Here is a 22,210-nt window from a genome sequence, read left to right as displayed (position 1 = left end):
CAGTAGCCACAGCAGGCAGACTGCAAGTTACCAGCATTTCCTATGGTGCATTGCAAGTGATTTAGTTTGGTGAAAAATGTGCGCACTAGCAGCAGAAACTAAAATACGATTAAAGTTAGGAATTTGCTTTGCAAAATGTGGGAAGATCCATCACTACAACATAATGCATTTTTTCATGATTATGATAATTGGTCACCTGTGTTAGCTGATTAGTTTTGATCTTCGAGTCTCTTTTTGTTTCCCAGGTGTATTGATGTCTTGGAGCTGTCGGAGCGCCTGGATCTGATGAAATTCCACTACCACACACTCATGCTCTACTGTGCTGTGTGTGCACTTGGCAATAACCGTGTGGCTCATGCCCTGTGCAGCCATGTGGATGAATCCCAGCTTTTCTACGCCATCGAGAACACCTACCTTCCTGGACCTCTCCGCAGCGGCTACTACGACCTGCTCATCAGCATTCACCTGGAATCTGCCAAACGGGCACGTCTGGGCACCAACCGGGAGTTTATCGTCCCCATGACTGAGGAGACTCTTAGCATCCATCTCTATCCAGATGAAATCAAGGCACATTCTCTCCCCGGCGTTGGCCTCACCACCTGCTTACGGCCCAAGCTGCATTTCTCATCCATCAACTTTGTTGGCACAGACCCTGACTTATACACCCTTAGTCCTGTTTTCCCCCTGCAGGTAAGAGACAAGAGACAAGTTGAATTGGAAATTCCCTGACATTTTAGTATCCTTTTGCTTATTTTTATCATTAATCAATTTCTCTCCTCAGGAGCTGAAGACCAGGGCGATTAGCATGTTAACAGAGGCTGTGCTGGATGGTAGCCAGGCTATGCGGGATCCAGTAGGAGGCAGTGTGGAGTTCCACTTTGTTCCAATCCTGAAACTCATCAGTACGCTGCTTATTCTTGGCATTTTTAATGATGAGGACTCCAAGCACATCCTCAAGATGATAGATCCAAATGTTTTCAGCGGAAAGGAAGAAGAGGAAGAGAAAGAGAAAGCTGAGGAGGGTGGAGCTGCTGAAGGAGAAAGTGAGGAAGCAAAGGAGGAAGAGGAGTCCGAGCTTGAGGATGAAGGGGTCGGTGACGAGGAGGAGGAGGAGGAGCTGAAAAAGCTAGAAAAAGAGGAGAAGGAGGAAGAAGCTGAGCCTAAGGAGGAGGGGGAAGAGGAGGAAAAGCAGGAAGAGGGAGAGACCAAAGTAGGAAAAGTGGATGGAGAGAAGGCAGAGGAGGAGAAGGAGGCAGAGGCAGTGGAGGCAGAAGTGAAAGATGAGGAGGAGGGTCCAGAAGAGGGATTACTACAGATGAAGCTACCAGAGTCTGTCAAACTGCAGGTGAGTTATTGTCAGCTGCTCATGCTGTAGATGTAGGCATCTGCACAGTATTCATATACTTATATACTGTATCTGTAATCTGTAATAATACATCTCAAACTCTCAATCCAATCTTATCTACTTCTCTCAGATGTGCACACTTCTGCAGTACTTCTGTGACTGCGAGCTGCGACACAGAGTTGAAGCCATTGTGGCCTATTCAGACCAGTTTGTCCACAATATTCAGAGCAACCAGCGTGTCCGTTACAACCTGTTAATGAGAGCCTTCACCATGTCAGCTGCCGAGACTGCACGAAGGACACGCGAGTTCCGTTCACCACCACAGGACCAGGTACTGATTAATAATGGTTTCGATTAAAATTGGATTTTGATAATATTCCTCCAACGAGTCATTACTTCTGAATGTGTGAACTGAAACTTAGAGGCAAAGCAACAGATGTTATGTCATATGGAACATGGAGAACACAAGAACAGCAAAGGAACACACATTGTATTGCTGAAAAAAAAAAACCCTAAGAATCCCAGGAAGTCAACGAGAAGAAAACGAGAAGAAGCAGAGCCGACAAAACATGTTAACTGGGTTGTGATTACTGTGTTCTTCTTAAAGGTTCTTTTACTGACCAACTTCAAGCAATGTCCAGAGGATGAGGACTGTCCAGTGCCTGAGGGGGTGCGGGACACTCTGGCAGAGTTCCACAATGACCTCCTGCTTCACTGTGGTGAGAAGATTTTGGTTACTCTGCAGGTGTGAATTACTTCTTATGTTAAGTATTTTGGGGTCTTAATGCTCAACTCACATTTCACATAGGTATACATATTGAGGAAGAGGCAGAGGAGGAAGAGGTGGACACCTCACTGAGGGGCAGACTCGTCAGTTTGGTCGACAAGGTCAAGAACTTGCGCAAGAAGGAGGAGGAGGAGAAGCCAGAGGTTGAGGAGGAACTAAAACCAAGTAAGAGTAACAGCCAAGTCACTCCTGAAATATTTGAAGCACTTGGTTGATTGTCCACTTCAGTCCAAAAGTAGTGAAATCGGCCTTTATAAATCCAATCTAACACATGATATTATACAGCAGTCATACTGTATCTCTCTGTATCTGCTTCAACAAGGCACCCTTCAGGAACTGATCTCCCACACCATGATCCACTGGGCCCAGGAGTCCTTCATTCAGAACCCTGAGCTGGTGCGTCTCATGTTCAGCCTGCTCCACAGGCAGTATGACAACCTCGGCGAGCTGATCAGAGCACTACCGAAAGCCTACGCCATCAACGCTGTGTCTGTTCAGGACACCATGGACCTACTTGAGTGTTTGGGACAGATACGTTCACTGCTTATTGTTCAGATGGGCCCAGAAGAGGAGCGTCTCATGATCCAGAGCATTGGGTCAGTGTGGGGTGATGATATATACTTAATATGCATCTGTAGTGGTGACAAAGGTGGGACATGTGATATTGATTTAAATATTTTGATATTGTATTTCATATTTTTAATCAGTAATCTATGTTTGTTAAATGGTTCAGGCTCTGTGGGTTTTCCTCCTGCCCTAAAATCTCTAATTAATATCCAATGTGTCATAAGAACTTCAAATTAAGTGAGCAAAGAAATATGAATTTGACTTGTGTTTGTTATGTATTACTTTTTAGGAACATCATGAACAACAAGGTGTTCTACCAACACCCCAATCTGATGAGAGCTCTTGGTATGCATGAGACTGTCATGGAGGTGATGGTCAATGTGTTGGGCGGAGGAGGAGACTCAAAGGTAACTGTGATGATTTTCAGTTCAGCTTTTCTATCTTTGTGGAGACTTAACTTCAATGTTGGAGTGTGCACCACACGGTGCAGCCCACATTAGACAGAACTTACCTTTTTACTTTTTCTCTTCAGGAGATTCGATTCCCCCAGATGGTGACCAACTGCTGTCGTTTCCTGTGTTACTTCTGTCGCATCAGCCGACAGAACCAGCGCTCCATGTTTGACCATCTGAGCTACCTGCTACAGAACAGTGGCATCGGCTTGGGTCAGTATCAGCCACCTGTTTGCTGTACTGTAAATAGGACAACTTTTCCAGTTTATTTAAAAAAGTTGATATAAAGGTCAGACTCTAAACTGTCCCTGTCATCAGATATTGACCACAAGAAGTAGCTTCCTTAAACCTATTTCTTTTGAAAAATATAGAATGATGAGACTGTATATTAGGCAGTGATGAAACGTATAGGCTCACTGTGTTTATTTTAAATTTGCAGGCATGCGTGGGTCCACTCCTCTGGATGTGGCTGCGGCTTCTTGCATTGACAACAATGAGCTGGCCTTGGCTCTACAAGAGCAGGACCTGGAAATGGTTTGCGAAAATTAAAAAAAATTACAGGAAAGGACCACACATGAAAGGGTACATTGGACTTGTTATCTTATAACCTTCTTGGTGTCCTTCACATGCGCGGTGATATAGGTGGTGACATACTTGGCAGGCTGTGGGCTGCAGATGTGTCCAATGCTCCTTTCTAAGGGCTACCCCGACATCGGCTGGAACCCCTGTGGAGGAGAGAGATACCTGGATTTCCTTCGCTTTGCTGTCTTTGTGAATGGTCAGCACCCTCATATAATGATTACATTTGTAGTTTAGAGTTTTGACTAACTGTCACTAACATTTGCACACCTGCTCCTCACAGGAGAGAGCGTAGAGGAGAATGCCAACGTTGTGGTGCGTCTGCTCATCCGTCGGCCAGAGTGCTTCGGCCCAGCCCTGAGAGGAGAGGGTGGGAATGGTCTGCTGGCTGCCATGGAGGATGCCATCAAGATCTCAGAGGATCCAGCAAGGGATGGACCCACTGTCAAAAAAGACAGACGCTTCATGTAAGTGGTAGCACAGCAGCAATGATACTTGATGCATGCAGGCTTATTGACCTTTCAGTTTGTATTTACAAACTTTGATCAAGCTGCACAGTTTGACTCTACAAATAACAATCTGGACACACTAAGTAATGGACATTGTTGTGTATTGTCTAGTTTCTTTTAAAGCTATGCTCAGACAGGCACAAACAATTGTGGAAAGAAAGACGTTTTCTTGATTGGCAGGTTTGGTGGTGAGGAACAGCATGAGGAGAACCGTGTACATCTGGGAAATGCCATCATGTCATTCTACTCTGCCCTCATCGATCTGCTTGGTCGCTGCGCCCCTGAGATGCATGTGAGTGGGACAGATTTTCACACCATTAATTTCTCATAAACCTCCAGGCACATTGGCTCAGTATGTGGTTGAAGAGCAGTGTTTAGTCTCTCACAGTATCTCTTAACTGTCCTTATCTACAGCTGATTCAAGCAGGCAAGGGTGAGGCTCTAAGAATCCGAGCCATCCTCAGGTCTCTGGTGCCCATAGAGGACCTGGTAGGGGTCATCAGCTTGCCTGTGCAGATTCCTGCCTATGGCAAAGGTTAGATTATATGGACACACTTTGTAAATATACAGTATTTGGGAATATTTTAGCATTTTCCTGCACATATAACTTTTTCCTTTCTAAACCACAGATGGTCAGATTATTGAGCCTAAGATGTCAGCCAGTTTTGTGCCAGACCACAAGGCATCCATGGTGCTGTTCCTTGATAGAGTGTATGGTATTGACAACCAGGACTTCCTGCTTCATGTGCTGGAGGTTGGCTTCTTGCCTGACATGAGAGCTGCAGCCTCTCTGGACACGGTGAGTAAGAAAAGACACAGACGAGAAAGCAAATGGCAAGAGAAATATTTTCTTCTGTCCACTCCAGAAATGTCTATGTTGATGTGACTTACTAGCTATCTGTGTATCTGAGTATTATACTAAGTGCAAATAGCTTTTCTGTCTCCCTCTTCCCATTAAAGGTGGCTTTCAGTACGACTGAAATGGCCTTGGCACTGAACCGTTACCTCTGTTCGGCTGTTCTGCCTCTGCTCACCAAATGTGCCCCACTTTATGCTGGGACGGACCACCGGGCCATCATGATTGACTCAATGCTTCACACCATCTATCGTTTGTCCCGTGGCCGAGCCCTTACCAAGGCTCAGAGGGACGTCATTGAAGAGTGCCTCATGTCGCTCTGCAAGTCAGTTTTCATCCCGGTTTCTCTATTTAGATTTTCTCTATGTTTGATAGTTGGGCATCTGAATGATAATAATAGTAAATACATTTTAAATGTTATTAATTAAACCTTTATTTATCCTTGAAGTCTCTTGATATCTGACTAAATGGAAAAAAGAGTTAACATGAGAATACACAGACGTGTGAACACAGACAGCCAGTTTGCAACATTGTGCTCTATGTAATTGGCCCCTGAAAATACATAAAGGAATATCACATTTTGAACATTTACATTCCTAGTGAAGCATTTTGATGACATTTACAGGTACCTTCGACCCTCAATGCTGCAGCATCTACTCAGACGGCTGGTATTTGATGTGCCCATCCTCAACGAATATGCAAAGATGCCTCTTAAGGTTTTTATTGCATTTTCTTATTATATTGACTAGAGGAGAATTTAATAAATAAATTCAAAGATATCATATATACACACAATCTACCCAATCTGTGTTTAAAGTTCAGTTCAAGCACTGATTGATTGATTGCAGTTGTTACATATAGATATTAACTAGTTAATTGCTTCTTGTGACTAACATAAATTAAAAATATCCCCGATTGTGATTCAATTGTTTCAGCTGTTGACTAATCACTATGAGCGCTGTTGGAAGTACTACTGCTTGCCTAACGGATGGGCTAACTTTGGGGTGACCTCAGAGGAGGAGCTGCATCTTTCTCGTAAACTCTTTTGGGGAATCTTTGAATCTTTGGCACACAAGGTAAGAGAGGAATCTCCTGGTGTCCCTCCACGCTTGTTATTCTGTACAATTACACAGGGTTGCAAGTTATGTCATTGACTTCTCTGATGTCATCCTAACTCTAGAAATTTGATGCAGAGCTCTTCAAGATCGCCATGCCCTGCCTCTGTGCTATAGCAGGAGCCATCCCGCCTGACTATGTGGATGCCAGCTACTCCTCTAACACTGAGAAAAAGGCCTCTGTGGACGCTGAAGGCAACTTTGATCCTAAACCAGTCGAGACCACCAAGTGAGCAGGAAAATACAAGGCATTACAAAAATAGTTCACAGTGGTCTACAGAAACAACATTTAAAAGCACATTATGATATAATATGATATAGTTTAGATACTTGTTGCCTTTTAATGCAAAATTATGCTTTAAACATAACAATGCCAAACATTAACAGATACATTTCATTTGCAACTATGTTGTTATAGCCTTGTTAATGCCCTTTGAAGGGTGTTTGTATAATGAGCAACGTCAGCATCTCATTTTCAGTGGAAAAATCAGCAACTGCAAAGACGTGAAATGTGCTGCGACGTATGACCTAACAAAGAATTGCAGTGAGATTTAGCTAGGCTTATTGAAAGCTAATAAAGTAATTCCTTTAGGTAAAAGTGAATGGTTTTTATATCCTATGCAGTTTGAAATGTGAGTCGATCTATTCACAGCACAATCATCCCAGAGAGGCTGGATACTTTCATCAACAAATATGCAGAGCATACTCATGATAAATGGGCCTTTGAAAAGGTCAGTTATGTCAATTGTAAATCAGCATATATATATATTAAGTCCTGATTTGTTTTTTGAAATTGCTAGTACGTTATAATGATTATGTCGATGGTTCATGCAATTTTTTTAGATTCAGAACAACTGGACCTATGGAGAGGTGTTGGATGAGAATGCGAAGACTCACCCAATGCTCCGGCCATACAAAACATTCTCTGAAAAGGTAAAGACTCGCCACCTTCTGTATAGTCAGAATCCTGATAATGTGCACACAGGTACAAAACTGAAGCTAAGCTTATTTATTAGCCAAAATTTGAAACTAATATTCCTGAGCCAGGAACTTTATTTAATAATAGGCACCCAGTTAATTTTTAAGTCTTCTTCTTCTCTGTTTTTCAGGACAAGGAGATTTATCGTTGGCCCATCAAAGAATCCATCAAAGCCATGCTGGCCTGGGAGTGGACCTTGGATAAAGCCAGGGATGGGGAGGGAGAGGTTGAGAAGAAGGCCACTACCACACGCAAGATCTCCCAAACTGCTCAGGTACAAGAGAGAGGAGGAAATAAACACTCAGACTACTGTTTTTGTGTAGCTATAACACCTGCGTGTTTTAGCTACAGATCAATAAATGCTTATCTTGTCTCATCTCATGTCATTTCATCTCATCTCATCTTCTTTGTCTTCAGGCCACTTATGATCCCAGTCACGGCTACAACCCTCAGCCAGTAGACATTGGAGGAATGGCCTTGTCCAGAGAGCTGCAGGTATGTATCTTTCTGTCAGTCTTTGCAAGAATAGGTCTCATATTTTGGTTAGATGTTTGTCAGGAGCCTGATTATTTAATTAATGTTTCCCCCTCTCCATGCAGTCTATGGCTGAGCAGCTGGCTGAAAACTATCACAACACGTGGGGCAGGAAAAAGAAGTTGGAGCTACAGGGCAAAGGTAAGAGCAGCTCTGTTTTCCACATCCTCAGCTGAGAATTTTGTTTCTAGTGGTGGCTAGTTTGCAGTCTGTTCAGTCAAAAAATTACTTAATTATTGCTTCTCTTAGGCGGTGGCACCCATCCTCTGCTTGTGCCTTATGACACCCTGACGGCTAAGGAGAAGGCCAGGGACAGGGAGAAGGCCCAGGACCTCCTCAAGTTCCTCCAGCTCAATGGATATGCTGTGACGAGGTAAATTTCGCTTTTTCATTTCGCTGAGTTAGTAAAATGATGAAATGATGAAATTACTGATAGTTCTCCATATGTTTCTCTGTTTCTTTATTTTTAACTCTCTCTTCCCTCCTACCCTTCTTCCTCAGGGGACTGAAGGACATGGAGCAGGACATTTCCTCTATCGAGAAGCGTTTTGCCTACGGCTTTCTCCAGAAGCTTCTTAAATGGATGGACATCGCACAGGAGTTCATCGCTCATCTGGGTACTGTGGTTTTAGAGACAAAGGCCTCTCATGGGAGCAGCACTTTACTGTGTATTGCTTACTTCAACTTGCACGTTTGACTGAGAGCTTACTTACTCTTATCTCTGTTTTTAACAGAGGCTGTGGTTAGCAGTGGTAGAGTGGAAAAGTCGCCACATGAACAAGAGATCAAATTCTTTGCCAAGGTGAGCTGTTTGATGCATTATTGTGTTCTCCTTTTGCTTGTCTGCCTCTACAAGGAAGTCATGTGTAGTAACAGATTCATGCCATCCTGCTGCAGTTAATGAACACTGAGAGATGGTCCCTGTTTACTGGCTCGATAGTGTGTTTCTTATTTCTTGAATGAATATTTCATCCTGGGTTGTTATTTTATAGATCCTCTTGCCACTTGTAAATCAGTACTTCAAGAACCACTGCCTTTACTTCCTCTCTACTCCTGCTAAAGTCTTGGGGAGTGGAGGACATTCGTCCAATAAGGAGAAGGAAATGATTGCAAGGTATGTGCAGTAAAAATGTAGAAAAGGTTATTTAAAAGACTGGCTTGTTCTCTGAAATATGTGACTTGAACTCTTACCATTTACCTTTCCTTTAGTACAGTACTTTCATGGGACAGTGTCTGTCCTCTACCTCTTCCATCTCCCTTCATCTCTCTCGTATTGAGTGATGTCCCTTATTTCCTTGACCTCCCTTTTGCTTTCTGTGTCACTCCAAATATCTTTCCTGCCCTGTTTCCCCTTACCGTCCTCTACCCTTCTCCCTCCTTTTCCTCTTTTCTCCTCCTACCTCAGTATCTTCTGTAAGTTGGCTGCTTTGGTGAGGCACAGAGTATCTCTTTTTGGTAAGGAATCTGCATGGTGGTGTTATGCCCTGTCACCATCCCTGTCCCTTTGTATCTGTTTTCCTGTCTAATTTCTCTTCATTCCTCTACCTTCCCATTTGTACAATAAATACTAATCAACATTGTATCACAGATTCACATATAGTCTGTTGTCTTACGCTCTCATTCCCTCCTTACTGGATCTCTTCATCTAATGCTTCTCTCTCTTTAGCTCACCTACTGCTTGGCTTTGATGTTTTCTGTAACCTGGGGGTAGATGCATACAACTCTGTATAGATTCATGACTAAAAGTCTGTGTATGCACAAAGACAGAAATATGCAATATTTTCTTTAGATTTAGAAAGTTGCACATACGCCTGGTTCTGTTTTATAAATCTCACACGTCTCACATCATTCAGACACAAGGCTATTCAACGTGCTTTGCAGGGGCATAGTTTCACATTAAAACTAAGATATTAAGAGAACATTAGAATATAAAATTGAAACAGACTTTACAAAGTGCTTCACATTTAAAAATAAAATTAAATGATTGCAAAGGGGGGTATGATGGCTCAGATTTAAATAAAAATATGATAAAATTTGTCACAAAGTAATAATTTCAAATTAAGTTCAGAAATGCTCAGATTTTGACAGAAGATGTAAAGACTACATGAATACAATCTCAATCATTGAAATGAGCAATTAATTTAAACAATGTTTTACTTTTATGTTACATCATCTTATATTTAATCACTGCTTCATCATATCACCTGTAGCTATCTCTTGAAAACTGTATTCACCCCTTGTAAGAAGTATGTGCAAGGTGTGCACATTCTCACCACACCTTCCTTTTTCAATAATAAAAATGCCAGTTTATGTCGGAAAGGCATATGCATGGTTTTTATAACACGCTGTACCACAACTGTATGCCCTGTCTTCTGTTTTTGATGTGGAGCTTTTAAGATTATATCTGGCCTCTACAATAAATTGAAAGTGTGTGTGTTGAAAGTAATAGAAATGGATTTTAAAGTAGGAAAGCTCTGACAACACATGTTTGCTGTGCTGTTTTCAGGAACAGATGCAGGTGCAGTGGTAAACTGTCTGCACATCCTCTCACGATCACTGGATGCCAGGTAACTCACTATCTTTTGGCAGGATGAAAATAGAAACAAACCACAATCATTAGATTATATGCAGCTTTCTTTCTTTCTTTCTCCCTTTTTTTTTTTACACATTTTTTGTGTCCTTCTTTTTAAGGACTGTTATGAAATCAGGCCCTGAGATTGTGAAGGCGATCCTGCGTCAGTTCTTTGAGAGTGCTGCGGATGACATTGAGAAAATGGTTGAAAATCTAAAACTAGGCAAAGTGTCCAGTCGAAACCAGGTCAGGCACAGCACCATACTGTGTTTTTTTACATTGCTGTACATTTTTCTTATGAACTGATGTCCATATTTGTGTATGTATTATGTTCCTGTAGGTCAAAGGTGTGTCCCAAAACATCAACTACACCACCATTGCCCTGCTACCAGTCCTCACTACACTGTTTGACCACATTGCCCAGCACCAGTTTGGAGATGACGTCATGAGTGAGTGAAGGGCTTCTCTCCATTGAATGAATGGTTCATTGTTTGTCCCTAACTGACTAAAAGTGCAATGCATCTCTTCTCTTTATCTTCAGTGGATGACTTGCAGATATCCTGCTATCGTTTAATGTGCAGTATCTACTCTCTGGGCACTGTGAAGACTCCACATGCAGAGCAGTAAGTAGAGTCTGCTTATGTCTATGAAAATCTAAAAATATGTAAGAAAGTTTCTTTGGACAATTTGCATTTATGTGGAATTTGATTATTAAGTCAAGTTGATTTATTTACATAGCTAAAAAACACTTACATAAACTGCCTCTAACAGGAACAAATTGTAATGTCTGCTTCAAAAGATTGATTTGTACAATGATTTTACTTGTTTTGACACTTCATGAGGATTTTGTGGTATTTTTCTCCTCTGCAGACAGCGACCAGCACTTGGCGAGTGCTTGGCCCACTTAGCAGCTGCTATGCCAGTGGCTTTCCTTGAGCCAGTACTGAATGAGTTCAACACGTTTTCTGTTTACACCACCAAGACTCCCAGAGAGAGATCCAGTGGGTTTTGCGTTCTGCCTTGTTTTTCTCCCTAGCACAACATCACATTGTTTTTCTTACTTGTTTTCTAATTATTAGAGTGTGGTAATGATTAACTTGTTTCCTTAACTTTCGATTCATCTTTCCACTCTCTCTCTCCCCAGTTCTGGGTCTTCCAAACCAAGTGGAGGAGCTGTGTCCCGACATCCCAGAGCTGGAGATCCTGATGAAGGAGATCCATGACCTGGCTGAGTCTGGGGCTCGCTACACAGAAATGCCCCATGTGATTGAGATCACCCTGCCCATGTTGTGTAACTACCTCCCTCGCTGGTGGGAGAGGGGCCTGGAGAATTTCCCTGACATGGAAGGTCAGATCTGCACCTCTGTCACATCCGAGCATCTTAACCAGCTGCTGGGTAGCATCATGAAGATTGTGGTTAACAACCTGGGTATAGATGAGGCCTCCTGGATGAAGAGATTGGCAGGTCAGTGAGCAGTTTCACAATAAGATTTTACAGATTTTCACAGCTAAACTTACATTTTCTTTTTTTAATCTTATATCATACCCACTTAAATATGCTTCTAAAGTAATTTACTATATTATTACTATAGCAGTATAGAGTATTTTTATATTTGGTACATTGCATATTTGTAGAAATTCTTACTCACTCTCATTGCTGCTAACTACCGTTGATTCCCGTATATCCCTTGTCCAGTGTTCGCCCAGCCCATTGTAAGCAGAGCTAAACCAGAGATGCTTAAATCCCACTTCATCCCCACCATGGAAAAGCTGAAGAAGCGCTCTGGAAAGGTGGTGGCCGAGGAGGATCAGCTGCGCATGGAGGGCAAGACAGAGGTGGACAGTGAAAATGGGACCATTCGAGATGAATTTGCCGTGCTGTGTCGCGACCTGTATGCTCTCTACCCCTTGCTCATCCGCTACGTGGACAATAACAGGTAACTGAACTTACCAATGTCATGAAAAATGTTTCAAACACATTACTGCTGTTGTGTTATTGCTGTTTAGTATCACAGTTAGTTGACACTATTCTCCTGAGTGAGTATGGTTCTTCTTTTGTGGACGCAATATTATTTGTATTTGGTGTAAAGACTAAACCACAGCATATTTTGCTGTAAAAGATCAGTGTCTAGTGCTTAAACTGACATCATCTGTGTGAGCACCAGACCATTTTTTATTATATCTTTAGTTGGAAAACCTTCAGACTTCATGGAATTAACTTTATAGCTAATAATATAGATAATCTGACCAAATTCAATCTACCAAAGCAGAATGGTCAAATGTCATCAGTATAACACGTTTTAGGGTATGCTCACACAACCATGTCTTTTTCTGTAGGGCGAGGTGGCTGACCTGTCCAGACCCAGATGCAGAGGAACTTTTTAGGATGGTGGGAGAGGTCTTCATTTACTGGTCCAAGTCCCATGTGAGTCCTCTGTTTTTTTGTGATGTTTTCTGATTTAGTTTTTTCTATATTGTGATTTGTGTCTGTCCTTTGCCATCTAACATTTGTCTTTGGTCATTACAGAACTTTAAGAGGGAGGAGCAGAACTTTGTAGTGATGAATGAGATCAACAACATGTCCTTCCTGACTGCCGACAGTAAGAGCAAGATGAGCAAGGTGAGAGTGGACAAGTAGACAAATGGTCAAGTAAAACATAGCCTGTTACTTACAGTAAATAGATGTCTTATTCGCTTACTCCATATCTTGAGTTTAACTCATTAAGAAACTAAACTCTAATAATAATTAATATTCCACTAACACCACCCATTCCAAGCAGGGAAAGATTCAAGGAAACCCTTCTTGATCTATTGTCAGCTGTTGTTTCCTTTCTTTCCTTTTAAGTTGCTATGGATATTAAAGTCAGGTAAATGATTATTATGTAAATAAGAATAATTTTCTAGAATGTCAGAGTAATAGGTTATTACATAACTAATAACATCCCTTCAGCAGGACAATGTAATAGTGTTTAGGCAGTAGTAGGAGTGTTGCTAACTGTGTTTTCTCCTTATATCCTGTGTCGGGGTTGGACGCTGGGCCACTAGGCCGGAGATGGAGAGGTTAGATTGTGTTTGTGCACGAGCGCTGTGCTGATCGCATGGCACCCTGAGTCTGAGGAGGCATTTCATCAAGCTCTCCCATGGATTACCACACTTCTTACACACAGACCCCAACATTCACACACATACATACACACAAACAGCGCTATAAAAAGACAAGATAAAATAAAATACAATGCAATGCAATGCGATACGATACAATACGATACGATACGATACAATACGACACAAAGACAAAAATGAGTACAAGTTAGGGCTGCAGAATTAATCGAAATATTACTGAAGTCACAATTTGGCCAGGTACAATATGCAATTTGCAAAGCTGGTATTTTTTGATAAAGGTCAAATGTGTGATGAACAGCATTATAAGAAAGTGCTGTAGGGCTGCAGAGATGCCCTGGCCTCCAAACCTTGTTCTTCAGATGGAAGAAAACATGTACGTTTGGTACAGACCTCAACAAATGTCACATCAGCATTATTTAAAATGTTTTTCAGTGAAAATATATTCATGAATCATATAGTTATCTGAGTTATCTAGTTGTCTGATCAAATAATTGTAAATACATTTTTTTACTACCTTGTGCAGCCCTAGAAAAAAGAGGAACTTAAGGAAAATAAATAATTAAAAGTTTATGAAATCAAAATGAAAATAGGAGGACAGGATATAGCAGTACTCACATCTAGAGTTTTATTTAAACTAATAGACAATATAGTAACGGCAATATCATTATAATGCATATCTATGGGTGAAATGATTCTGTACAATGTAGATTTTGTCGAAAATGCTTATATTAAGAGTATTTTCTATGAGTGGGACGTATTTGTGATTGTCTTGAAGTAATATGGAGTGTGAGTGTGCGTGTGTTAGCGATGTGTGTCTTTATTTCTATGTCTGTGTTTGTATATGTGTGAGTCGGGGTCTGGAGTGGCTTGATGAAAGCTCTTTGCTGTAGATCGTAGTGGCCTGAGAGGTTTCATGGTGCTTGGCTGAGCAGTTGTGTATTTAATTTGGAGTGAACGCTCCTGCAGCCGAGCACCATCACCCTATTCTCTTTGATTAATAAACAGTTTGCCTTTAGATCGTCCCTATTGGATACAACTGTGGAGCCGATGCTACTCTGCCATCTGTGATGTTAAAATGTTGTTGTTGACGCTTGGATTTTTTTCAGCTTTTGTGGTAAAGATTCCTGCGCTGGTGGACTCTTCTCTTTTCCATATTATCATTGACTTTGTGTCCACTACTTGTTTACACCAAAAAGCTATGAACCCTCCCTCCCTGTCATTAGATTCACATATACCATTTATGTAGCATAATGTTGCTAGCTGGGTGTTGGCGGAAACTGGAGCTAGCTTGACATCACCAGATAGCTGTCATCATATTTACTAACTGGACTCGTTCCTTCATGTCTAATTCATTGACACCATTAAAGTGTTAAATCATTGAATATCTAATAACTGTTTGATGTTTTTCATGGTTGCCGTAAGATAAATAAGAAAACCTCCTCTCCTTGACTATCAGATGGTCATTACTGTAGTGAGCTTCTGTTACCTGATCATCACAACGCCTCTCTCTGCCCAAAGAGTAGATTTATCTACATACACACACACACCATGCACACTGAGGGCAGAGAGGGTGCTGTGAGGCCAGACAACAGTCAGTAATGAGCATTGGGAGCCTCTGGACAGGAGTGTATGAGAAGAGCTCCAGGGCGATGGAGCTGACCCCATAGACTTGTGCTGTTCTGTGTGCTATCCAACGGGCAGGATGTGCCCTGTGTGGCCTCTGCACTACTAACAGTGAGGCTGCATTGTGTGTAGAGACTGTAGCTGATGCAGCAATGAAGCAACTGAAACACCACTAGAAGTTTTGGAAGAAAATGTAGTTGTTGGTCTGTCTTATTTCAGCTGATGAAAAATCTCTTTCATTTAGTTGCTGAAACACTTTGTCAGCATGCTGTGATCTTTTTGCAAAATGTGACTAGGCAGTTGGTTCAATCTTCCTGTGTTTTATTTAAGTCTTACTTCATCACTCAAAAGCCTCTGATGTCACAAAGATATTTTATGAAAAGGAAATGCTTGATGTTTGAGGCGCAGGTGTATGTAAATGTAACAGTGAGGCATCAGTGTGAACTTTTCTTTCTCTCTTTAGTCTGGGGGCTCAGAGCAGGAGCGTACCAAGAAGAAGCGGCGGGGTGACCGCTACTCTGTGCAGACCTCCCTTATCGTTGCAGCATTAAAGAAGCTGCTTCCCATCGGCCTCAATATGTGCTCCCCTGCAGACCAGGAGCTCATCAATCTTGCCAAGATCAGATACTCACTGGTACTGTAAAGTGTTTCAAGCCAACTTGCTGACTGTATTTTGTCCCACCATGGGAAAACTGGCACATTCTTCATTTGATTTATTTCATTTATAAAAGTATGTGAAAATGATCCTATAAAGTCACATTTGTCTGTATTCACAGAGTTCAGTCTCTTTTTCCTTTTGAAACTCAGTATACTGTTCTTTACTAAACCCTAATATGTTTTTGATTGTCTTGAGTAAAAGATGAAAGATCATTGTCCTCTGAATCTTGGTCTCTTTCCTTGTAGAAAGACACAGATGAGGAGGTGCGGGAGTTCTTGCACAACAATCTGCATCTGCAAGGGAAGGTGGGTAGACTCTTAAATTGTTTTACATATTGAAGAAAATAAATATTAAAAAAAACACTATCTTAATATCTTTACATACATTATACATATTGGTTCCAGGTGGAGGACCCAGCTATGCGCTGGCAGATGGCTCTTTATAAGGAGATGGCAGGAAAGGCTGAAGATGCAGAGGACCCTGAGAAGGTGGTAAAAAGGGTACAAGAGGTGTCTGCTGTCCTTTACCACATTGAGGTGGTGAGTAGAAGACAAGCCAAAGAAACATATTTAAGCTTTAAACTTCAGCTCTTGTAAATATTTTCAGGAACAATTTGTTACAGTGGACATTTTTTCTTGCTATAGACAGAGCATCCCTTCAAGTCAAAGAAAATGGTGTGGCACAAGCTGCTGTCCAAACAGCGTCGCAGGGCAGTCGTGGCCTGTTTCAGGATGACGCCCCTGTACAACATCCCCACGTAAGGATTCCCTTCATACTCACTAACAAAACAACCTATTAAGATCAGAAGGCTTTACATGTGCCATCACAACCCGTCTGAATTAAGTTTTTATTATGTGTTAAGTCTTAAATATCGGTCCTCACACAGGCACAGGGCAACCAACATGTTCTTGGACGCCTACAAGCGCAACTGGTTGGAGACTGAGGGTTATTCATTTGAGGACAAGATGATTGATGACTTATCAGTAAGTCAGCCTCCCTTTAGTTCTGAGTCACACAGTTGGCATTAATGGCATATTGGTATATAAGAAGGTTTTTGTCAAGATTCATGTTATCTCCAATAATTAAATTAGAAAGCCATGGAGGAGGAGGAGGAAGAGGAAGAGGAGACTGAGACGAAGCCTGACCCCCTTCATCAGCTGATTCTTCATTTCAGTCGTACAGCTCTCACAGAAAAGACGTAAGAGCATCTGGCTGCTTCTGCATTGCGCCTTTGTTACCTGCCTCTGAGTAGGACTCACTGATTCCTGTTATGTGATGTCTCATTTCAGTAAACTTGACGTTGACCATCTCTATATGTCTTATGCGGATATTATGGCAAAGGTAAGTGAGCAGCACCTTAAACTTATTGTCAGCATTGCATAAAACCTTTTTTATTACAAGGCGTGTAAGATTGCTTATCTCTTATGTCCTACGTCTCCAGAGCTGTCACATTGGTGAGGAAGACGAAGGGGGAGAACAGGAGGGGGAGGAGCCATCCTTTGAGGTGCGACAGACAGAGATGGTATGGGGGGACCAGGGGAAGGGGACACAGGGGAGTCAGCGGAGAAGCAACTCCCCACGCAGTGATCACACCAGGGCATCACACTCGGCACACCCCCCCCAATCCACCATTTACTACAACATTTCTCTTCTATTCTCTTCCTGTCTGTTCTCACTTCTTCACTCACACCACTTGTCTATTTCCTGCTATGGTGGACTGACCTGTGCATGCCTTTGCTGGACTCTTCCCACCAGTCGGATCAATGTTGCGGAATCAATTTGTTTTATTTGCTAAATTGCATGACTTGAGTGCAGAGAGATGGTGCAGCTAAAGACAACAAAATGAAACCCAGGTCAAAACAAACCACTGAGTCTTTGTGCCAGCTGCATCATTTCAGAAACATAATTTCCAAGTCTGATGTGATTCTGAATTTTTAGGAGTTGATAGACTAAGTCGATCACATCTCACAAGACATTCGCTAGAAATGTTTTGCCAGCATACCATTGTTATCGGTTGTGCACACAGCCCTGCTCCACAGACACACCGCGCTGTTTTTCCCAACACGAACTGGGCAAAATGCATTACAAGGCTTTTTTTAAGTGGCAGCACCTGTCGTGACGAGTCTAAGGGTGATTGGATCTATCACAGAATAGCTGCTAAATTCAGCAGCATATCAATACATTTGCAGGACACTGTTTGAAAACAATTAAGTGAAAAATGCCGACTTAGCCGGCACAAAACCTGCACAGTTATGGACACAAATAATCATAAGTGTCTAAATAAACAATAACTTAGTAAATCAACTCCTTAATATGGTGATTTGAATGAACATCTCAATGATTTGTTTTACCTTAAAAGCCAGATTTGGACCCTGTAATGTAGCTATAGAGATTCATGGCTTTTCCTGGAGGGTAGCATCGCAATCATTGCACTGCAGATTTCTTAACGTACTATAATAATCCCTTCGATGTTGATTATAAACATTATTTTCATGTAATGAACATTATTACTATTCCTTTTTGGTACCTGATATGTGCTAAGAAATGTGATGTTGCTATCCAAGACTTAATTGAGCAGCTCTTTGTGGAAACTGATAGTTATCAAGTGAAGCCATGCAGAAGATTTCCTAACAGTGAAAAACCAGCTCTCTTGTACTGATCGTGTGTGTCTGTGGCAAGTCTCTCCTAGATTTGCACCACCTTTTTCCCCGACTCACATCGTCCTGTACTCACTTGCTAATTGGTCTGTGTTCACCTTTATGGACTCACCTGGTAACTTTAATTCAAAATCTAACAACTGGCAAGTTAACGGATTTTGTTTGTCTTTACTTTGAATTTGAAAATGTCTCCCTCTCTGTGCTCACCAAGGACTACAGTAAAAGCCTGCACAGTCAGCCGTGCATACACTTGTCCCAAACACAAGCACGCAAATTCATGCAAATACAAGCTGCATCATTCACACAAACACACACACACACACACACACACACACACACACACACACACACACACACACAGAGACATACTCACACCCATAATCTCATAGAAACTCTTTTCACTCACCACAAAGACACATCATTTGCTCGAAAGTTGAGCAGAGCCTCTAACTAGAAAAAAGTTTCTCTGTAACTTTTGAAAACACAGTCAGGCTTACGAGGGAGGGGGGCGGAGGGAGGGGTAGAATCAGTTCTGGGTGCTTTGGTTGGGGCTTTATGCATGGTTTGCAGTGGGTGGGTCACATCTAACCTCTTTTGTCAACAGGATGGTTGTCAGCAGCTATATTGTATGATTTGTAGCAAAGAGAGTTATGTACTGTAGTTTGATATAGGACAGTGAAGAGCATTGACGTAGAGTGCTGTATTGTCTAGCAGCATTAAAGCAACGTAATATGATATTACAGCAGTGTAATAGTGTACACTACTATTACACCCGTGTAAAACTAACAATAAGATAAAACTATATACTGTATATTACAGTACATTGTATACAAACAGTATACAATATCTATACACGGAAACACATATGATAAAAACAATTACATTTTTACTAAGATCAAACTGAACTTTTTTTTTGCAATTAGATATTGAATCAAAATCTCATCATTTACTTTTTAGCTGAAAGATAATTAAATATCATCACGTAAGACTTGTTATGTTGCTTTAAGTAAATCTGAAATGATTATCTTACAGGAGGCGATTGTCATGACTTCCCAAGAGAACAGTGCTAACTGACCTATAGTCAATTTGAGTAAAAGCCTTTGCCTGAATTTCAGCTAAAGTTCACAGTAATAACCTGTAGTTAAACTTAAAAACAGAAAGGACCCACATGATGCTGCTGGAGGTAGTGTAGCTGTAGGCCTTTTAGATAGCTGACACTCAGTTGTAATGCTGGAAGCAGGATATGCATGCTGTGTTACTACATCTACTGTTGCTTACTCGTAAAAATGTGTGAAATGTGTGTTTTATGCTCCGGGAAGAAATGTTTGCTGCCATCGAACGTTTGCTGCCTCTGAATGATGTCAAGAGCTGGTGTAACTGTTTACATCACTAATACACATCGTGTTCAAATGGAAGAGAGTGTGTGTGTGTGTGTGTGTGTGTGTGTTGCTGAATTTCTGTCTTTCTGAGACTTCATATGAGTTTTAGTCTTTTAGATTTGGCTTTTCCATGAAAAGAGGCCGGTGCTGCAGCCAGGTCCTGAGCCCAAATCATGATCTTGATCAATTTACATCAGCAAAACAGTGATTTTTTTAAATAACAGGTTCATTTAGGACCCTGAAAGGAATAGTTCAACATTTGGAGAAATATAAATGATAGCTATCTTGGCTACAGTCTAGTTTATTACAAAGAGCAGATGCAGCAAGCTTAACTCCGTCATAAGCGCAAAAAAATCTAAAACTGCATAATTTATCATCTTAAGACATTGAAATTTTAGTCGTTGCAGCTATTTCTTCGTGTACGCCCATGTTTTTGTTCACCCAGCACATCTGCCCAACATCAGGACCAACCGTATTTGTTTAAGGAGATACCGTAGTGCTGAATCTGGCAACCTCACTATGAGGACGATTCAGTAGTTACAGTATTTGTCAAAAATAACTTCATACATTTAACGAATCCTAGAGTCATCATGTAATGCTAACTGAGCTAGCTGACTCCATTTGTATCCAGTCTTTGTGCTAAGCTAAGCGTTATTAGGAATGTGTTTGGGTGCAGTCAATTGATGGTCACAATTAGGACAGAGGAGGAGGATGTTTGTTCATTTGTGTGTGATTGAGTGAGTGTGGGGGGCAGTGCAGCCTTTGTTGACAGGGTTACAGCTGTGTCCTTCCTGCTCTGCTCCACAGGAAAAGGAGATGGAGAAACAGAGGCTTCTGTACCAGCAGTCCCGTCTACACAACCGTGGGGCTGCTGAAATGGTGCTGCAGATGATCAGCGCCTGTAAAGGTAGCTGCTGTACCCACTCACACATATGGACTTGAACACTGACACACAAGTTTTTGTCACTTTCATGCCTAATTTCCCATGAATGATATATTGCCCATCTGGACAAATCTGTAGCAATTATTTTTTTGAGCTGTGTAACTATTATTGTACCCCCTAGCCCATTTTCTTTGGATGCCAGGATTGAAATGTTAAGTCAAAATCAGATCAGTGGTGTTATTGAAGATATTGAAGATAATTATGTAGATTTTGGACCTTGCCTCAAGAGGTGAATTATGAAAATGTTAAAAAAATAGTGGAGAGGTCATTCTCCCAGGTTTCAGGGTACATAAATACCAGATCAGCTTTTTAGACACTAGCATTGAGTAGGTAGTCAGATATATGTTTTGTGATGGCAGAGATGATCCTTCTCTACTTTGATTTCATTGTTGGGTCAAAACCTGTTGGAAACCACCGATGTATGGTTTTATTTCAGGTGAACCTGGAGCCATGGTTTCTTCCACACTCAAACTGGGAATCTCCATCCTCAACGGAGGCAACAGTGATGTACAGCAGGTACTGTAAATAGACAGCGTGCAAGTTTGATATACATTTTAGACAACTGAACAAAATTTTGATGATCTTAATCTTTGTGGTAGATTTCTGTTGATAAGAAAATCTGTTGTGTTCTCTCTTCCTGTCTGTGTGCAGAGAATGCTGGACTATCTGAAGGATAAAAAGGATGTGGGATTCTTCCTTAGCGTTCAGACTCTGATGCAGACCTGCAGGTCTGTAATGCATTTACATGTTTTTTTGACAGTATATTGTGATTGACTGACAGCAGAGATTAGAGCAGTATTTCAAATAAATGTATTAAAGATATGTATTGAATTACTTTTGAGAATTTTCACATTTGTATTTCACTTAGCAGAAACAACACTTCAAGAGCTTTTATATGCTTATTTAAAACACTTAAACACATTAATTTATACCAGTGCAGTGCCCCTTCAAAATGTACATGTTAGATTGCTTGACCTCTGGTATTGGTCACTGCAGTTTTCTTGAGATCCACTCATCCAGCCTACGTCACACTCCACACTGATTGCAAGGAGTGATCAAAACATTAACATTAAAACTGAAATTAGCTGATAGTTTGGTATAACCTAATTTGTAATTTGCAAACTAGACACTTTTTGATGTAGTCGTTCCCATCCCTGCTGACTGAGTATTTGATGTTGACAGCGTTTTGGACCTGAATGCTTTTGAGAGACAGAACAAGGCAGAGGGACTTGGGATGGTTTCAGAGGAAGGCACCAGTGAGTATGGTCTATAGCTTCTTACTGACACACACTACTGTATGTGAACGCACAGGTCATACACACTGTTACGTTTAAGTACACACAAACACACTCTGCCACATATTTGTTCTCCTACTTAATTTTGCATTGGCTTGTTATATAATCTGACAATTTTCTAGTTCCAGTGTGTAGTCCACTCTTGTATGCATTTGTGTGTGTCTAAGTGTGCCTGTTTGTGGATGCCGGGTTGCAGGTATGTTTTCATGGAATTGTGTTGGGCCCACGACTCTTGTA

General features: G+C 41.3%; 1 protein-coding gene across 6 annotated transcripts in view; it reads left to right on the top strand.

The window, feature by feature from the left end:
- ryr1b (ryanodine receptor 1b (skeletal)) overlaps positions 1 to 22,210 on the top strand; it is a 66,158-nt gene that overhangs the window by 28,550 nt on the left and 15,398 nt on the right. For 2 of the 6 annotated variants that reach the window (XM_084351830.1, XM_084351833.1), the window contains exons 35-84: positions 246 to 690; positions 782 to 1,345; positions 1,476 to 1,676; positions 1,953 to 2,064; positions 2,154 to 2,297; positions 2,455 to 2,728; positions 2,989 to 3,106; positions 3,232 to 3,364; positions 3,591 to 3,685; positions 3,794 to 3,929; positions 4,014 to 4,197; positions 4,420 to 4,531; positions 4,654 to 4,774; positions 4,869 to 5,038; positions 5,200 to 5,420; positions 5,721 to 5,811; positions 6,031 to 6,171; positions 6,276 to 6,439; positions 6,863 to 6,941; positions 7,054 to 7,143; positions 7,320 to 7,463; positions 7,607 to 7,684; positions 7,789 to 7,864; positions 7,973 to 8,096; positions 8,225 to 8,340; positions 8,458 to 8,525; positions 8,716 to 8,837; positions 9,129 to 9,178; positions 10,230 to 10,290; positions 10,415 to 10,541; positions 10,636 to 10,744; positions 10,837 to 10,918; positions 11,166 to 11,296; positions 11,440 to 11,760; positions 11,992 to 12,232; positions 12,633 to 12,720; positions 12,823 to 12,915; positions 13,341 to 13,355; positions 15,505 to 15,675; positions 15,945 to 16,004; positions 16,104 to 16,238; positions 16,344 to 16,456; positions 16,586 to 16,682; positions 16,791 to 16,897; positions 16,989 to 17,040; positions 17,141 to 17,221; positions 20,543 to 20,642; positions 21,115 to 21,194; positions 21,330 to 21,406; positions 21,861 to 21,934. In XM_084351830.1, coding sequence (XP_084207956.1) covers positions 246 to 690; positions 782 to 1,345; positions 1,476 to 1,676; positions 1,953 to 2,064; positions 2,154 to 2,297; positions 2,455 to 2,728; positions 2,989 to 3,106; positions 3,232 to 3,364; positions 3,591 to 3,685; positions 3,794 to 3,929; positions 4,014 to 4,197; positions 4,420 to 4,531; positions 4,654 to 4,774; positions 4,869 to 5,038; positions 5,200 to 5,420; positions 5,721 to 5,811; positions 6,031 to 6,171; positions 6,276 to 6,439; positions 6,863 to 6,941; positions 7,054 to 7,143; positions 7,320 to 7,463; positions 7,607 to 7,684; positions 7,789 to 7,864; positions 7,973 to 8,096; positions 8,225 to 8,340; positions 8,458 to 8,525; positions 8,716 to 8,837; positions 9,129 to 9,178; positions 10,230 to 10,290; positions 10,415 to 10,541; positions 10,636 to 10,744; positions 10,837 to 10,918; positions 11,166 to 11,296; positions 11,440 to 11,760; positions 11,992 to 12,232; positions 12,633 to 12,720; positions 12,823 to 12,915; positions 13,341 to 13,355; positions 15,505 to 15,675; positions 15,945 to 16,004; positions 16,104 to 16,238; positions 16,344 to 16,456; positions 16,586 to 16,682; positions 16,791 to 16,897; positions 16,989 to 17,040; positions 17,141 to 17,221; positions 20,543 to 20,642; positions 21,115 to 21,194; positions 21,330 to 21,406; positions 21,861 to 21,934 — 6,788 coding nt within the window. The remainder of the gene's footprint in view (positions 1 to 245; positions 691 to 781; positions 1,346 to 1,475; positions 1,677 to 1,952; positions 2,065 to 2,153; positions 2,298 to 2,454; positions 2,729 to 2,988; positions 3,107 to 3,231; positions 3,365 to 3,590; positions 3,686 to 3,793; positions 3,930 to 4,013; positions 4,198 to 4,419; positions 4,532 to 4,653; positions 4,775 to 4,868; positions 5,039 to 5,199; positions 5,421 to 5,720; positions 5,812 to 6,030; positions 6,172 to 6,275; positions 6,440 to 6,862; positions 6,942 to 7,053; positions 7,144 to 7,319; positions 7,464 to 7,606; positions 7,685 to 7,788; positions 7,865 to 7,972; positions 8,097 to 8,224; positions 8,341 to 8,457; positions 8,526 to 8,715; positions 8,838 to 9,128; positions 9,179 to 10,229; positions 10,291 to 10,414; positions 10,542 to 10,635; positions 10,745 to 10,836; positions 10,919 to 11,165; positions 11,297 to 11,439; positions 11,761 to 11,991; positions 12,233 to 12,632; positions 12,721 to 12,822; positions 12,916 to 13,340; positions 13,356 to 15,504; positions 15,676 to 15,944; positions 16,005 to 16,103; positions 16,239 to 16,343; positions 16,457 to 16,585; positions 16,683 to 16,790; positions 16,898 to 16,988; positions 17,041 to 17,140; positions 17,222 to 20,542; positions 20,643 to 21,114; positions 21,195 to 21,329; positions 21,407 to 21,860; positions 21,935 to 22,210) is intronic. The other 4 variants (XM_084351835.1, XM_084351832.1, XM_084351834.1 and 1 more) reach the window with 3 other exon arrangements.

The sequence above is a fragment of the Pagrus pagrus genome (assembly GCF_965226575.1).
Source record: "Pagrus pagrus genome assembly, chromosome: 4".
Taxonomy (NCBI): domain Eukaryota; kingdom Metazoa; phylum Chordata; class Actinopteri; order Spariformes; family Sparidae; genus Pagrus; species Pagrus pagrus.
This window is presented reverse-complemented; position numbering and strand designations above follow the sequence as displayed.